At 37.8% G+C, this 17,779-nt stretch overlaps 1 protein-coding gene across 1 annotated transcript in view; it reads right to left on the minus strand.

The window, feature by feature from the left end:
* CTTNBP2 (cortactin binding protein 2) overlaps nucleotides 1-17,779 on the minus strand; it is a 91,907-nt gene that overhangs the window by 32,896 nt on the left and 41,232 nt on the right. The window contains exons 4-6 of the mRNA XM_074168023.1: nucleotides 15,746-17,408; nucleotides 9,207-9,410; nucleotides 3,650-3,749 (exon numbers count right to left, since the gene is read on the minus strand). Coding sequence (XP_074024124.1) covers nucleotides 3,650-3,749; nucleotides 9,207-9,410; nucleotides 15,746-17,408 — 1,967 coding nt within the window. The remainder of the gene's footprint in view (nucleotides 1-3,649; nucleotides 3,750-9,206; nucleotides 9,411-15,745; nucleotides 17,409-17,779) is intronic.

Consider the following 17,779-nt stretch of genomic DNA (forward strand, 5'->3'; position numbering starts at 1 on the left):
CTGAGTGAGCTCTCAAGGCACGTGCAGGGCAGCCAAGGGATCAGGGCCAGCCAGCATGGGTTTATGAGAGGGAGGTCCTGCCTGACCAACTTGATCTCTTTCTATGACCATGTGACCCGCTTTCTCGATGAGGGGAAGGCTGTGGATGTTGTCTACCTGGACTTTGGTAAGGCCTTTGACACCGTCCCTCACGGCATTCTCCTGGAGAAACTGGAGAATCATGGCATAGATAAGTGTACCCTCCGCTGGATAAAAAACTGGCTGGATGGCCGTGCTCAGCGAGTTGTGATTAATGGAGCAAAATCTGGTTGGCGGCCGGTCATCAGTGGTGTCCCTCAGGGCTCAGTTTTGGGGCCAGTCTTGTTCAATATCTTCATTGATGATCTAGATAAGGGGATTGAGTGCACCCTCAGTAAGTTTGCGGATGACACCAAGCTAGGTGGGAGTGTTGATCTGCTTGAGGGTCGGCAGGCTCTACAGAGGGACCTGGACAGGTTGGACCAATGGGCCAAGGCCAATGGGATGAGGTTTAATAAGGCCAAGTGCCGGGTTCTGCATTTCGGTCACAACAACCCCAAGCAACGCTACAGGCTTGGGGAAGAGTGGCTGGAAAGCTGCCCGGCAGAAAAGGACCTGGGAGTGTTAGTGGACAGCCAGCTTAACATGAGCCAGCAGTGTGCCCAGGCGGCCAAGAAGGCCAACGGCATCCTGGCCTGTATCAGGAATAGCGTGGCCAGCAGGAGCAGGGAAGTCATCGTGCCTCTGTACTCGGCACTGGTGAGGCCTCATCTCGAGTACTGTGTTCAGTTTTGGGCCCCTCACTACAGGAAAGACATTGAAGTGCTGGAGCGTGTCCAGAGGAGAGCCACCAAGCTGGTGAGGGGTCTGGAGAACAAGTCCTATGAGGAGAGGCTGAGGGAACTGGGCATGTTTAGTTTGGAGCAGAGGAGGCTGAGGGGAGACCTCATTGCCCTCTACAACTACCTGAAAGGAAACTGTAGAGAGGCGGGGGTTGGCCTCTTCTCCCAAGGGAATAATGACAGGACCAGAGGAAATGGTATGAAGCTGCGGCAAGGGAGGTTTAGATTAGATATTAGGAAGAATTACTTTACTGAGAGAGTGGTCAAGCACTGGAACAGCCTGCCCAGGGAGGTGGTGGAGTCACCATCCCTGGAGGTATTTAAGAAACGTGTAGACGTGGCTCTTCAGGGCATGCTCTAGTGCCCGGGATTGTTGGTTTGTGGTGGGGTGTTGTGTGTGGGGTTTAGTTGATGGATGCTGCTTTTTTTTTTTTTTTTTTTTTTTTTTTGGGGGGGGTTGTTGTTTGTTTGGTTTTGTGTTGTGTTTTTTTTGTTTGTTTGTGTGTTTTTGTTTTTTTTTTTTTAATGTGGTTGGACTCGATGATCTCAAAGGTCCCTTCCAACCACTAAGATTCTGTGATTCTGTGATTAATGAACAGCCCTAGAAAACTATAATTTTTTTCTGACTCTGTAACTGGGGCTGGAACAACAGTTATTGTGCCAGTTCAGGAATAAGGTTAACTGACGTGTCACAGGGGACTGGGTAGCAAATCACTTGTCACAGACAAGTACTGAGTAATTGGTAGTAGTTTAGTGCTGTCATTAACCCCAGATTCTTTGTGCTGTAGTACAAGTAACACGGACTATGAAACACACCACTTTCAAGGAGACAGATTATACTATTGCCCCAAATTCTGCCTTTTACAGACCTTTTCTGAGCCAGAACTTTAAAGTAATCAACAGATAAAAAGCCTGAAGCTCTGATATTTTTGGCTGGCCCTGTTATTATTACATGCTCACTTTTACAGTTTGGTTCATGTTCAATATCTAAAAAAATTGAAAGCAAGAAAAGTGTTTAGGGATATCTTACTACATAAGTAACTCTAAGAGAAAAATAATAACATAGAGTATCAGAATAGAAAAGAATATCATTCTGCAATATCCCAACATAGCAGACCATATATAGCAAAGTGTTGTGAAGGTAAGTCAGAGAAATAACAGCTTCCTATTTAAATAAAGTCTAAGAAATTTATTTTAGTGAGAGAATATGAACAGTGTGGTTTTGGTTTGTCTTGTGAAGTCACATGTAATTTTTACAATTTTAAGTAAAACACTGAAATGTTTAACTAGATATGTATTTCTGTGCTCAAAACACCTAGTGAGAGTCTGTTGCTTCTGGATTAAGACTTCCAGTAAAAGATGTCACCCAGGCAAGTGGACCACCATGGAGGTAGGTATGCAGTACCTGAGGGAATTAGCTGTGATGGAGCCCTGCTTTCCTGGGGCTGGCTGAACACCTGCCTGCCCACGGGAAGCACTGAATTCCTTGCTTTGCTTTGCTTGCCTGCACAGCTTTTGCTTTACCTATTAAACTGTCTATTGGGATTATCAACACTGTTTCCAGCACGAATCCAAAACCTAGCCCCATACTAGCTACTATGAAGAATATTAACTCTACCCCAGCCAAAACCAGCACAGCTGCCCAGTAGTTGATAAGCTTGAAGTCCTCTAAGAAGTGGTAATAATCTCTGCTGGTCCTTATAGACTCGTGGAAGATTGTGAGAAGGACAGGCATCCCGCTCTTCGTCATTGCTGGGTCAGGGCCTATCACAGTATAGTAACACTTAAAGACTCGACCCCTATATGTTACTGCATCAGAGTAAAATCCTTAAAAATAGTAAAATGCAACATTAAAAGAATCAAAAACTGAAAGATAAGCAAAACTAAAGATACATAAAACAACGGTAAAGTCTGTAATAAAGATTCCTAGCCATGCTGTTTAGGACTTTTTGCATTTGTAAAATCATTTTATCCGGATATGGATGTTCTGGAAAAAGTTATCTAGTGGTTGCTTCCAACTTTCAGTTTCATTTCCTATGATTCTATGACACACAGTAAAGCTGGAGAGATGAAACACATCAGCCTTCAGCTCCTCTGATGAAGGGAAGAAAAGGGAGGAAAAAACCAATCATCTCAATGAATTGCTGTGTACCGGTTCTCAGTATAAAAAGACAGAATTTTCCACTCATGTCACAAAACACCAATCCATATAAAATTTGGAGCTTAAAAAATAAAAGGAAATTACTGTAACTATGTTTTGAAGAATGTTCTTAGAAATATTCTTTGACTCATAAATAATTTTCTGTTTTTCAAAGTTACTGGTACAAAACACTTAAACCTTAAAAAACTTGTTTTGTTGTTTAAAGTATTTGATTCTATATCACCCAGGAGAATACTCAGATAAATGTTCTTTTGTCTCTGAATATGATATTCATGGTTCTCTAGTACAAAAAAATCAGTGCAAAAATAATTTCTTTCCTTCTTCCTCTGTTAATCTTATATTATGGCTCATAACTCAAAGAAAATTAAGAAATTCAAAGGTATGATGCCCATGTAGAACAGTATTATATTGTGGTTACTCAGCAACTTTAAGAGCTGCAACTGGAAACAAAACGCATGGAAAATATTAAAACCAGAATGGCATATGAATATGAGTTTCAGTAGATGCTTTCAATAAATGATAGTTAAATGCATTTGTACCTAAGAATGCAACAGTAAGGTAATAAAAAAGTAAAGACAATATAAAATTGAGTAACAGCTGACAGGCAAAATCTTAAGACTTCACTTACTTGACATGTCCCTGAGCAGCTGCTGAACACAAGGGTGTAAAGCCATTTTTATCAGCAGCGTCAACTTGTGCTTCTGCAGTCAGCAGCAATCTCACACAATCTATAAATTGAGCATAAACATAGACTGATGCAACAAGAACAAGTGGTTAAAACTTACTGAAGGGGCAAAAGCAGCCAGGCTTTTTGGCCATACATCACACACCTTAGTGAAGTAGAAGCTTGGGAAGCAGTTTGCAGGAGAGAGGTGAGAATTGACTCCTGGAGGTACCACCACTCTTTGGCAAAAGGGGCTACGGTTGGGTACTACTGGGATCCAAAATCATGCCCATTGCTGACAACTCCCATGGTGGTAGCTAATTTACCCCCAAAGTGGAGAACTGGAATTATCCAGCAGCCCCCAAAGGCAGGACAGTCCCACTAGCATTCACGAGACGCGTCCCATATATAAGACAGCCCCAGGGGAGGTGCTCACAAGCCACACGTAACTCAAACACCAGGCTGGACAGCCTTCCTTCAGGACACTTGGACATGGGATTGCAATGACAAATAAGATAAACTGACAAACTCAAACCTCCCCAAACCATTCCCATTCATATATTTCCAAAATGACACATTAAAAATAGTACCAGCCTGTTTCTACCATCCTACAGCTAAATTAAGATAATTAATTACATAGGGATTAGACTGCCTTTCATCCACAAATTGGAATATCATTTGATGCAATTAAGTTTGGAAAAAAACCTTAATCTGCTCTATATTCTTGAAATTGGTTCTAGACCAAAATAAATCAAGTTTTTTGTAGTTGAAACTACTATTTTGAAAATAAGCCCAGCTAGAACACCAATTATAAACTCCTGACCTGATTTCTGAGCAAGCTTAATGCACCCTTTTCCAGCACTGGGTAAGATCCTGGAGCCAAGCTTTACTAGTGAAGCTTATCTCTAGATATCAGAAAAATATATTTAGAATTACTTAGAAATCTGACTAATCTAAACCGTTCCTTAACGTATTTACTACTGTTACAACTCTTTCAAATATTAATACAGATGTGGAGGTGATTGAATAAATAATTTAACATTAAGAAATAAGATTTTAAAATAGATTCCTTAATTCTTAAATAAGTCATGTGATCTGACTGGCTTTTTGGTTTTGGTTTTTTGTTTTTATTTTTAAGATGGTTATTGGATAAGCTACCAGGACTTCATCCGTAATAATTTCTTTAAGTCACAAAGAAGCTCTCAGTTAACTAACTTACCTAGGATTTCCACTTGTAAGATAATACCAATTCGAATCAAATTATATTTTCAATCACTTTGTAATAGAAACAACTCTGCTAATGACATAGGCTTTTTCCCCTTTTCCATTGTCAATGCCCATTTTATATTAAACAATTAACTTGAAAAATACTTTTAAAGTTTGTGAAGGATGTTGAAAAATTTTTCTTCCAGCAGTTTCTAGTATTTGTCTAGAATACTTTTTGATTTCTTCATAAAGCATATGTCAGTCATGCAAAAGCCATGAAGAACACACAGAACAAGACCGCCTTTCTAGAAAGGTATGGTTAACCCACAATTACTGACTGACAGATCATTCAGGTGGTAGCTTATCTTTGTGAAAATACAGTTTCTGATTAAGATCACTGAAAAGACCTCTTTATTCTCAGGGATGGGTGCAAGTGTGAGGAAATACAGCTACTTTCATAAGGCGCACGATGCAAGCTAGTAAGCTCTACACGATCTGTTCTGGTGGCATACCAAGTAAAAGAGCAATCATCTCCAAGAACCCTGGGTCCTCTGGATGGACTTTTGATTGGGATTTGGAGATGGGTAATTCAGGCTCATTAACTCCAGTTCACTGCTGTCTGCTACTGAAGTAATCAGCAGTAGAGAGGACTGGGAGGCAGGGCAGGCACAAGACAGACATCGATGTTGTCACTCAGTTAAAGGTTTTGGTCAAAGCAAAAGCAAAACATGGAAGCATATTAGCACAAACACCTGGAGACTTTACTGCTCTCCACCACAGCTGGGTAGTTAGTTCTTCCAGAGTGCTGGCAAACACCATGCAGATACATCCAGTGGCTCGGCAGAGCTGACTCCATGTAGCTGTATGTCTCTGCACCTCACTCCTTCCTACTTCCCACATCATTCCGGTTTTTCCTATCAAGCAGGGTGCCACAGCCTCCAAGTACTCAGGACAGAAGAGAATCAATTGTACCATAAATGCATATGATTAGCAAGTAGCTGAGTCCAAAGGATGATATTATTATTATTATTATTATTATTATTATTATTATTCTCTTCACATCTCTCAATTTCAGGAGCTCTTATTATTCCATTCTCTCTTTCTCAACCACATCATGCATGGCAGAGAATGGTCAGGATTGGCAACACAATACAGATACACAGATATATTTGCTAAGTGAACTTCTGTAGATGTTATCAAGTGCATAATAGACTGAAGCGGCTCCTGCTTTGTTAATGGATCAAACCAAGACGGCCTGACAAAACAATCTGTTCAGCTATTCCAATCTAGTGGTTAAATCATAAAATCAACAGCTTCCTCGTGTCCATTAAAACAAAAAAGAAAACATTTCGTGTATATTTTTAGAGTGAAGTTCTCTCTCTCAGGCCTACTGAATTGGGGACAGTGTGAGCAGGAAACAAAGCAGCTCCTATGAGCTTCATGTGCTGGAAAAACCCTCAGCTGCAGCTCTCAAAAGGCAACTGTTTACGAACAGGAAGGCTACACATTTTGCAAATAGGACAGATTACGAAAAAATATTTGAGTGCTCTCTTTTCTCTACAGACTGGGCTGAGAGCACGTAACAGCTGCTGCCACCATACTGGGTACAATGTGCTCTACCTTTCTCTACTGATCTACACATCTCAAATACTGTATTCTTCACTGAAAATGCATAGAGGTCATTCACTTTCTACTCTTCCCAGACCCTCTGCAACACGGTGTTTGGTTATGAAGGGAGGTACTCGCTATGCTGGCTATTAACGAGTCTAGAGCCACTCTTTTCTCCTGGCCAACTATCTCCCAGGAGACACTGGAAAATCTGGTTAGTTAACTTAGAAGAAACAAGAGGTCCTGGAAATCTCTGAATCTATTTAGTCACTAACTCCAGGCTGAAAGTATTCTCAATAAATTAAATCATGGTGTGATCACCAGGGTAAGCTTATGTGTCAAGTCTTATGTCTGGACTCGATGATCTTAAAGGGTCTTTTCCAACCTAAATGATTCTATGATTCTAAGGAAAAAAAAAGCAACAGCCAAAACACTGTAACTTACCATTGACAATCCTACTCAATGCAATGAAAAAATTTGTACAATAAATATTTTATCCTTCTTAAAATTAAATCAGTGTCATTTCTTTCCACCTGGTTAGTTAAAAAAAGCTATTAAAAAGGACTTTCTAAAAGAATAGATTTATTCCTATACTACCTTTCTGTAGCCTATATATTTTTACATAAATTTGTTTTTAAAAGCCTCCACTTTGAAGAGCTGCATCTATCCATGTACTTGGGAACAAACTGGAAGTAACAAAGACAGGATTACATATAAGTTAAGCACAAAAATCTTTCTTCAAAAATATTATAAATCTACTATGCTGGATTTTCATATAATGTATTAAGGAGACATCACTGCTGCTGCTGTGTGATTCTCTCATTCAGAATTCATACAATCCATTTAGTCTTTAAAATGGGATGATTTGTACAACGAAGTGTTTTTCGCATCCTGTCAACTATAAATAGAAATACAGCACTAAAACGTTTGCAATGTATTTTTTATCTTAAAAAGGAAAAGATACTAAACAATTACAGGATGCATATGCATGTGTGTGTTTTTATTATTGTGTTTTTATACTACTGCCAAGTGCATCTCTTATTTGAAATTTTGACAATAAAACAAGAAACCAAATTGCCGTTGCTGTCAGTAAGAGCTGCTCAGTAATTGTAACTGAAAATCAGGGCATTTGCTTTGAAACGTTTTAGGAATAAAAAATGAGTAAAGATGAATCGGGTCAATTACGATTTCCCACAAACAACACCAGCAATGATAAATGGATGGAAGCATAAATTGAAGAATCCACAGAACGCCCATTCAGTGAGAGGGGAAAAATAAATCCACACAATATAATAAACTTGGAGTTTTAACACTGAAGATAACAAGTTGAAAAAAAAAAAAAAAAGAAGAAGAAAAAAGATAAGTGCCAAAGGAAGAAAATAAAATAAAGAACTTTTCCAATATTTAAAGAGTCTTGGCAACAGCAAAGAATCTGTCAGATGAAAAGGCCCAGATGTTCCTACGAAGTAAACCATAGCACCCAGCAAGCACAGATAAAATATACCATTCCGAACAAAGGGAAAATTCCTCCTATCCTGATGCCTGGTAGCAAAATTAACCCTGAACATATCAGAAAAAAATGTACACTATCTGCTTAGCTATGGATTATGGATCATAATTTTACTTTTATTTTTAAAATACTTAAGAAAAATAATGGAGTAGTCTCACTAAATACTATTTTGAACACTGGATTGGGATTTTCTAATTGTGTCACTAACAAATAGTTTGTTAAATAAAACCACAAAGTACTCTTGAAAGCAGTGGCTTTAAAGGCATTACGTTCCACCTTTTACTGTGAAACAAAATCTTGACTTTACTAAAAATTAATGGAATTTTTGTCATTGGTATTGGTGGATTTCATCTTTAGTGTCCAAAACAGCATAATGGTATTATTTGCAATATAAGAATCTAGGAGATTTTACCTCAGCAGAAAAAACTACAGTAACTTGTACTGGAATTTTAAAGAAAGCTCCTGTTCAAGAGCCTTATGTTAACAGTCTGAAAATTACCGCTTAGAGTTTGTATCCATGAAATCTGTATCTGTTACTAACATCTTTACCTCATTTTATAAATATATTCATTAAATATGAAGACTAACTGTTGAAAGGTTCAGAGATGCTACCTCCTTGAGACTGAGCGTTGGGGTAGTGGGAAAAAGTAAAAAATAAGTTAACTATCTCAGTAGAGCCTAGAGAACAAACTAAGGCTATTCCATCTAGTTCAAAAATAAAGACAGTTCATTTTATTTCCCAAGTAACACATTACTCTGAAACTGTCTTCCATCATTTTTACTGCTGCTGCAGAAGATCAAAACACTGGTGATGACCTATTCTTCCCTGCTTACTCCCTGTAGAGCAAAGTTCTTTTTTTCAAGTTGCCTTTGCTACAAAAGATCTTTAGCTTGTCACAGAACATGGGGTGATGATATCTGGTGGCTTTTTATAGGAAGGGAGTGGAGAATTAGAATGGATGTTCCTGCAGAGTGTTAACCATAAGCAAGAATGCTTTCTGTGTTCCAAAATTCTGCCTCCGGAAGCATTGCTTATATATACGCTATACTATGACTTTTATCATATAATCTATACATCTGAGTTTCAATCTCACAATTTCAAAAAACATGCATTTGACCTCACTTAATATTTAAAACTTATGAAATAAGCTTTCACTATTTCACTCGAATGTGGTAACAAAACTTAGAATCGCTTACCTGTATGTCCGTTTGTAGCAGCAGAATACAAGGCAGAATAGCCATCTTCACAAGAGTAATTTATGTCCAGTCCTTCTTCATTAAGCAGCATTGATAATAAAGTGACATTTCCCTGGGCAGCAGCTTGGTGAAGAAGGGTGGGCCTGCCACCCAGGGGGACAGGACCACCACTTGTTAACAAAGGGGTTAGGGAGGAAGACCAGCCTGTGAGTTAAAGCAACAGAAGTTAGAGGGAGACACATAAATAAAGCTCTGCATTTTCTGTGTTCTTTTAAAAATTAAAAAGGATCTTCAAAATGACAGGATTTGTTAGTTTAGCACAAGTTTTATGATGATGCTGTGTCTGTACATCAGGCCACACATATTCTGAAGAACAAAAACTGCGTACAGGGGTGACAGTTGTTAATGCAAATGAACAGGATTTCATTACAAAAGGTTAGTGTGAAACATATGAACTGTAGTAGCAGCCAGATGTCTCAAAAAAAGGTATACTACTAAAATTCAGAAACCACTGAAAGTTTTATAAAAGTTTTAGTTTAATTGCTAATATCCTGGGAAGGCTATTTAAAGTATCTGAAGAAAGGTTTCCAAAACAAAATACTTATTTTCATATGAAATTTCATCCTCCTTTACAGGCTAGTGCAAACTTCAGTATTTATCTCTTACCTGCACTTATACAGATGAATCGCACAAAGAACCCTTATTAAGTGCCTTTCAATAAATTTGCAAAAAAATGTAGAAATCATTTACACAAATAATACAGAAATAAATATATTTATTATTGAACTGTATCTGAAGGTAATATTCCTTTTACTTAGCAATACTTAAACAATATATTACAAAATCCTCCAGTGTAAATGAATAAAGTTATATAAAATCTGGGAGTGAAAACTTTCAAGTCACCCCATTAAAAAATAATATTTAATTTAAAGCTTTGAAAGCTTAGGAGTTATCTTGGTTAAACATTCTGTTCATTACTTATCCGCTTTAGTAGGGAGTTTGTTAAGAATATGAAGTTTGCTGCATAAGGCATAGAAAATTTTGTGCACTCTTCCTTGACCAAGGACTGCAAGAGAAAATAGGAGAAAGAGAATTTTTTTTCACTATTACCTTTAGAAAATCCACATTATATTTCTGTCTGGAATAAATAACTTTGTATTCTGTGGCCACACATAAGCTATTATATTAGGATGAAATCTGACAGTACAAAGTGAGTTTATTCAGCTTTTACCGTGGTTCTGCAACATCCAAGACTGAAGTGGAGCTGCAGGGCATTACCTCTAGCTCCACCACGCTGATCAAGGGCTATCCAACCTCCAACACCCAGAACTAGAAAAAGCATGTGATAGCAGCGCTACCATGCTGGGATGATCTGCTCCGCATTTTGGAAAACCAAATTCAATACGGAAGTTCCCAACAGAACTGTATAGAAGCAATAGATTTGGGAACCTTGCAATATCTGGGCAAATTTTAATTAAGCTCCAGACTTACACGAGAATCCATCATCTGGGCAACCCCAATGAAGAACACATAGTTTGATCCCAGTTCAAAACAACAACCACAAAAATGCTTGGAGTATTTTCATATTTGTTTTTAAAGTAAGCTAAGTTTGTCATTTCAAATTAAGTTTACTAGTTTAGTATGTACAGGAAACGTATTTGCAGTATTTTCACAATGTTAGCTTATTATTCAACTTATTTATTTGATACTGATTATAAGAAGTCAGCACTACAGGTATGAAGTTATTTTATAAACCAAACTTTAAACTGCAAAGTTAACTCCATCCGTCTTCACATATTTTCAATTCTGAAGCTACTTTCTGACTATTAATACTCTTACTAATATTTGTTTCGCTGAAATTTTTAATCAGAGGATTTTAGGCTTTCCTGAAGTTTGTAAAATAAATAAGGAACATACAAAGTAAACTGCATCCTTTAAGTGGTAAAAAAAATAAATGTATTTCCACTTCCAATATTTGAGAACAGTTAAGTCTTACAAAATCTACAAAGGTCTGAAGAATAATTTTTGTTCTTCTTCTCCATTATAAAAGTGTTTTTATTTTTCCAACCTTTTGTTATTCTTTGAAACTGATGGTGCTGCAGCTGTTGCTATATACATCAATGTTTTTGAAATGATACTTGTGTAGTTTTTACTGTCTCAACACGGTAGTTAACTGATAGTGGACATTGCCTGGGTGGCACTCCAGATGCTAACATTCTTTATCCAAGTTATGCTGGAATTATTTGGAGGAATTTGGGGAGCTGGTACTAAGCTGTAAACTTACTCTGCCAAGCAGTTTTTTAATATGAATAGCATTTCTAGGTTCCCTTTCTTATTGAAAATAGTGCCAGCGGGTTTTTTTGTGTGTGTTTTTTTAAGTGTCATTAACAGAAATGCCAAAATAAAAGGATTATTTTTTTTTTTTTGTGTCATATGTGGTATCTTAACTTTCATTTCAATTTCTTGAAAAGAAAAATAAGTTGTTGCAGTTCAGTGATGAAATTCATTATACTTGGTTATCATTAGATGAAAACCTTCTACTGAAAAAGATACAAACCCCAGGTAATAACATAAACATAACTTTAGCTTCTATTATCAATGTAAGGCAGTATTTTAAAGCCAAATTCATCCAAAAAATTCACCAACATTAGGAAATATCAATAAATAAGGTACACCATTACAGGTGCAAAAAGTGAGGAAATGTGAAGCATCTGTGAAAGCTTGTAGGGCATGCAGTGATGAAGGGCAGAGGGATAGACAAAAACAGCTTCTGGCATCAGCTTCAGAATGTGAGATGGTTAATTTCAGAGCCCAGATCAGTCCCTCACCCCCCCACTTTTATCTTCCAAGCCAATTGTATAGACAGAATAAATCAATCATTAGAGAAATGAGCAAAATAAAGACCATACTTCATTGAAGAGTGACATAAAAAGCGCAAAACCAAGAAGAAAGTGAAAGCAGAAATCCCAGGGGTATGAAAATCCAACTGCCTATGTTTGTTTCCATTTTGAAGTCTTCCAGCCATTGAAATGTACAAGTCCAAACAGAGCAGAAGCATTTTGGCACCAGTTCAAAGGCTGCTGAAGTTAATGAAAACACTGTTGCAGATTTTGCATCAGGCCATAAATGTTCATTGTAATTTCTCTAGGCGCAGCCTGTTCAACATTAATGACAAAAGCTGATGTCTTTTCCTACCAAGGATGAAAAGAGCAAGAGGCAGTACAATGCCCCGTCTCTAAAATAAGTGTATTATCACATTAATTAAGCAGAACGCTGAAATGATCGGGGCTCTGATTTTAAGTTTGGTCTTAATAGTTGCTCTTTCTAGAATGAAGACTCTCCCTTACAGAAAATCAGGCTGCTGAGATGTCCTTAAAGCAATCTGAGCTAAGTAGGAAACTGTTTCAAAATTAATAAAGGGAATACTTAAGTAATCATGCTATTATAAATTCTTCTGACTCCACATTAGGAAGACACGAACATGAATTTATTGACACAAAAATGTAAAAATGGAGGGTCTTTTCCATTTCGTTTTTAATGTTAAATTTGTTTTGCACTGTTGTTTAAAAATATTAACAAATTCTGATTGAAGCTCACTACTTACTATACAATAAAGTATGAATAAGATTTCACCAGGCTCCGCTTTAACTGAAAGTGAAATTGAAATTCTAAACATTTTCTGAAAAAAAGTAAATAAAACAGAATAAAAACAACCAGAACGTTAATAAAACTAACTGAATATGTGCTTAGAGGACATGAAAATGCAGATATGGGAAGGAGGTTTCAGTACTGTTTGTAGTTTGTTAGATGTTGACCTCAAGAAAAGTCATACTTAAAAAAGAAACTGAAAGAAAGTGAATAAGTGACATGAATTAAGGCATTAATGACCACGTTATCTTAAGGAAAACAGGGTCATTAAATTTGGTTTATCTTTTATTTTCTAAGACAAGGTCTATCTCCATATATATTTATAAAATCTATTTCTTTTCTTTTCTCAGCATAAAATTTTGAAGGAAAGATCTGTCCATACTTGCATAACATCTGTTGCTCAAAGTTTTTTTTAGTTCTGCAATTTGCCAGAACACTTGGCCAAAACAGATTATGTTCCCTTAAAAAACATAAATAAAATGGGATTGGAGAAGACGTGCAATAAAATATAAGCATTAGTTTGGGTAAAAGACAAAGGAGCTCCTGAATATTTACCTGAATATTTCAGATAATGTTATTAAAGTTCTTTGAGCCTGTTTGTATTCAGTATTATGGGGTACGTTTCCCATCTACAGTTGCAAAAATTCACAAAAAGCAGTGCTGCTTACAAAATGCTAAGAGCGACAAATGTTTAGAGCAAAGATTGTAAGGGGATTAAATTAATCCAAATGTTTCCATCCCTTCAAAAAACAAGTGAATGGAGTGTAAATGAAGAAAGGGCATCTGAACACATTAATTTATGCATAATTTTAAAAAAATAACAGTTTTTCTCATAAATTCTATCTTTGAGAATGGTCTTTGAGTCACAAATTTCATAAGAAACATAAATTGACTATCTGGTGGAGGATTCCTATTTAAAGGGTGATCTTCCTCCTAAGAAAAAAGTTTATATTTCAAAGTACAAACTAAAGCAATAACAATACATGGAGTTATGAAGTGGTTGCAATTTCATTTTTAAGATAGAAGATTTATTTTTTAAAGAATAATCAAAAAATCTCTTAAATGAATACCAAATATCATCTAGTTAATATAAGACTAATTGAAATATACAGCTTAATTCACGCTGATAGGATTTGTGGAAGACAGACTCTTTCCTAAAAGAACTATTCACTTTGAAGTGGATTTTACCAATAATTTGTTGTATGTTAATAAAATCTTAGGTTTTTTTAAAATTAAATTTTCATTCCGTTATGGAGTCTAATAGTAGCTGAAGGCAAATGAGGTTTGGAGAATATCTGGAATACTGAGAGACTAATGACTTATCTGACATGGCAATCAGACTCAGTTAGGAATAAGAATTTAAGATAAAAATTGAGGACACCCATATGAAAAACAGGAAACTAAGGGGCAGCCAACAAATCCCACAGTTGCTAACTCTGAGAAGTAGTAGACAAATGGAAGAAATTTCTGAGCTCACATTTTCATGGCACAGTTCAGAAAGGAGAGAGGATTCTGACAGTAAAAAACATGACTAGGTTACTCCAGAAACGTGCAGAAAGTCTTCCATGAAGTGAAATGGGAATAAAAATTCCTTAATAATGTGAACGCTGGAATCTCCTATTTATACAGATACCTAAGTTTGCCACACGCTGCTTCTGGAACAGCTTCCCCAAGACTGAGTTCAACTGCCTTATCAGAGAGTGGTGCCGCTACCAAGAGAAAGTGGTTGGTTGTGTGATGGCAGTAGACCAGCTGTACAGGGGTTTTATACCCTATAGATGATGATACAGGGACTAAACTTATGAGGGACTGAAGTATCATAACTGAACCGAGAATAACTGTTGAAAGCTTGAGACCATTCAAACATTCTTCAGTGCTGATGAAGGTCTAAAGTGTTCCATAACTGTGTCCCCATCTTCCTCACTGCAGTGCAAGTCAGGCTACAGAGGGGCTTCTACCTAATGTTCTAGTGTTGATCCCAGCAGGGAAATATGTTGACAAAAAGATTTACAGGAGATCTACAATTAAAAGGCAGATCAGGGCTGCCTTTGTTCATTTAACTGCCATCAAGAAGATACTTGTGTGCCTAATGTGCTGCCAACTCCAGGGTAAGTCCTCACCACAATGCAAAATTAATAGCAGATACATGCACTGACTCTAGATTTAGACTATCAACCTAACATTTAGATGTTAACACTCCAACAGCAAACCTTTGCTGATATCTGTTGAAGTAAACTTGTGAGATGCCGCATACAAGCCTACAACTAAAACCAGAAGAATTATAGAAAAATGGAAACTTATTCCATAGGTATGATGTGATATATTTGAAACTGCACTCTTATCCAGGCAATTACATACCTTAATGTGCAATCATCTAATGCCATAGGAAAATACTGCAACCCCAGCTATGCCCTATTTTCTAAAAGACTCACAAAGCACCGAAATACATGTTCCACGGAAGATCACCATCAGAGGTAGTTTTCAAAACATTATTTCAGACTGAGAAAGCTTTTTGGAGTCCAAAATAATAGCATTCACAAAAAAAACTCACCAACCCCAACCCCCCAAAAAACCCAAACAAAAAAAAAGGAGCTTCTTCAGTATACCACAATCTGCAGCCCATTTATTTTAAACATTAGTCCTCTTTACCTTTAAAATATGCCTTCAATTTGGAGATCTCTTTGAGGAAGCAAACTAATTTATAACGTTACTAAATCAGCAAAAGAATTCCCATACCCCTGGTATGGTGGGAAAAATATAAATGAAAATTCCAGCTTTTAGAAAGTAAAAAAGAGAAAGGTATAAAAAGATAAATAAAGCAAACGAGACGTATAGGAAATCCAAAACATTATTTTAGAGGGAGACAGTTTGTAGCATATCAATCCCTTTACCTGATGCTGTTACCAGGAGGCTGTCTGAATCACATGGTCTACAGGATGGAGCACTAACAGGGTTTATGGAGGAGCTACAGGCAATGGTGGTGGGAATGACAAAGGAATTTTCTGAACATGCAGGTTGGTTCAGTCCAGGGAAGTGGGAAGGCCAGGCACCCACCTGAGATGAGGCTATGGCTGGTATGGCACAGCCTGCAGGTGCCACAGATAAATCTATAGCAGGTTTTGGTGGCAGCTGAGGTGAGGACTTAGAAATAATTTCCTCATTTATTACCCTGATTCCTTGTGGTGAACTTGAAAGAGGTGAGGTCACTGTTTTGCTGTCAGTTTTTGCACTTGCATTTGGGGATCGACTACTATCCATTAGAACTTTAAGCTGTGGGTGTGGTGGAGAAGGAGTTTGCGAAAGCCCTGGTTTTTTAGGAGGAATAGGTGGAGGATTTCCTCTGTCAATTCTTGATACACTGGGAGTCTTTAAACTCGTTCTACCGACTGGGGGGTAAGTGCCAACTTCCATCGAATGTGACGTCGCCGGCCGTGGCGGAGCGCCGCTCTGAGGGCTTGTAAATCTCGAAAGGACTTGGGTAACGGTATTCCGAGCTACCTGTTTGGCAACTAGGTTGTCACGGCTAGTAGGGGATACATCCCTGGAGGGAGGGCTTTGGGTTGTGTTTCCATTTTGGTCTTGATCATTCGCATTTGCTTGAAATCTAAATCTAGCTGCTTGGATTCGTGGATTTAGGCCGGGATGGCCAGTGGTGTTGGCAGAGGGTGAATGCAAACTGTGCATAGACGAAGTGAGCGAGGAATTCTGAGCTGCGGCAGTTGGTGCCGCAGGAGTGCAAAGGGAAGTACTATTTGAAAAAGGGGAAGTGCTACTTGGTAAATCAGTTGATGAGCCTGTACTTGGTCCATTTTCCTCAATTCTGTTTTGGTTCTGTGTAAGAACAGGAGTTGCGGGAGGGACAAGTTCACTGGATGAAGATTGCCTGTCGATGACAGGCTTCACAAATGCTGCATTGGCGCACACATTCATTTTTGTATTGCCAGACACCAGGGGGTTCACTGTGGAAGGCTTTACAGATACAGTCAAAGGCAACTTCTTAACATTTTCTGTGCTACTGTCCATCACTACCAGATCTGTTTGGCAGGCAACAGTTCTTGAACTTGGCTCTTCTGTTTCAACAGAAACAGAAACAAGACTCTTGTCTTTGTTTTTATCTTTATTTTTAAGAGAAAGATTAGCTTTACTTTCATTCTCTTTTTTTAATTGCTCAATCATTTTGATCATTTTATCTCTCTCTTCTCTGAGGTCGCTGGTGTGTGCTTCCTCTCTATGAAGTTTGGCACGCAACTGCTCTCTCTCTGTGTCAGACTCAGACAGCTGCTTTTCCATTTGAGCCTCCATTTGTGTACTCCTTTGTTTCTCAGCTGCAAGAGACTCCTCCAATTCAGTAGCCTTTCTCTTCTCCTCTTCATATTTTGACATCACTTCTTCCAGTTTCTGGGCTTCCTCTACAATTCGGCCAGACAACTGCTTACACTCTTTCACTAGCATCAATACTACGTGCTTATTCTTTCCACGTTCTTCTTCGAGACGAGCAGATAGCTTTTTGTGCTCCAGTTCAAGATTCTGTAACTGAGATTTTTCCATTTCCAACTGTGAGAAAGCATAGAGAAAAATTCTCATTAACAAGATGGGAGACTTTCAACATAACCTAGTATTAACCTGACATTGATATTATGAACCTTTGAGAGTATGCCTAAAATGAACCTGTATGCCCCAGGAAAGTGATTTTAGATATCTAACACCAAGTGCTTATAATCTTATATAAGGAAAAGAAAGAGACAGGCATCTCTAAAGAGCAATTCAGAAACTAAGTAAGCCCATCTACTTTCCTCCACTGACAACACAGAGACTCCCCAAAGTGATTAAATGCTTGTGATTTCTGAGTGAGGAGATACCTGTTCTCCAGAAATCAAACATAAGACATCACAGACAATCCTCTCCTCAGTAAAGGAAACAGACAC

This window comes from Numenius arquata, chromosome 2 (genome assembly GCF_964106895.1).
Source record: "Numenius arquata chromosome 2, bNumArq3.hap1.1, whole genome shotgun sequence".
Taxonomy (NCBI): domain Eukaryota; kingdom Metazoa; phylum Chordata; class Aves; order Charadriiformes; family Scolopacidae; genus Numenius; species Numenius arquata.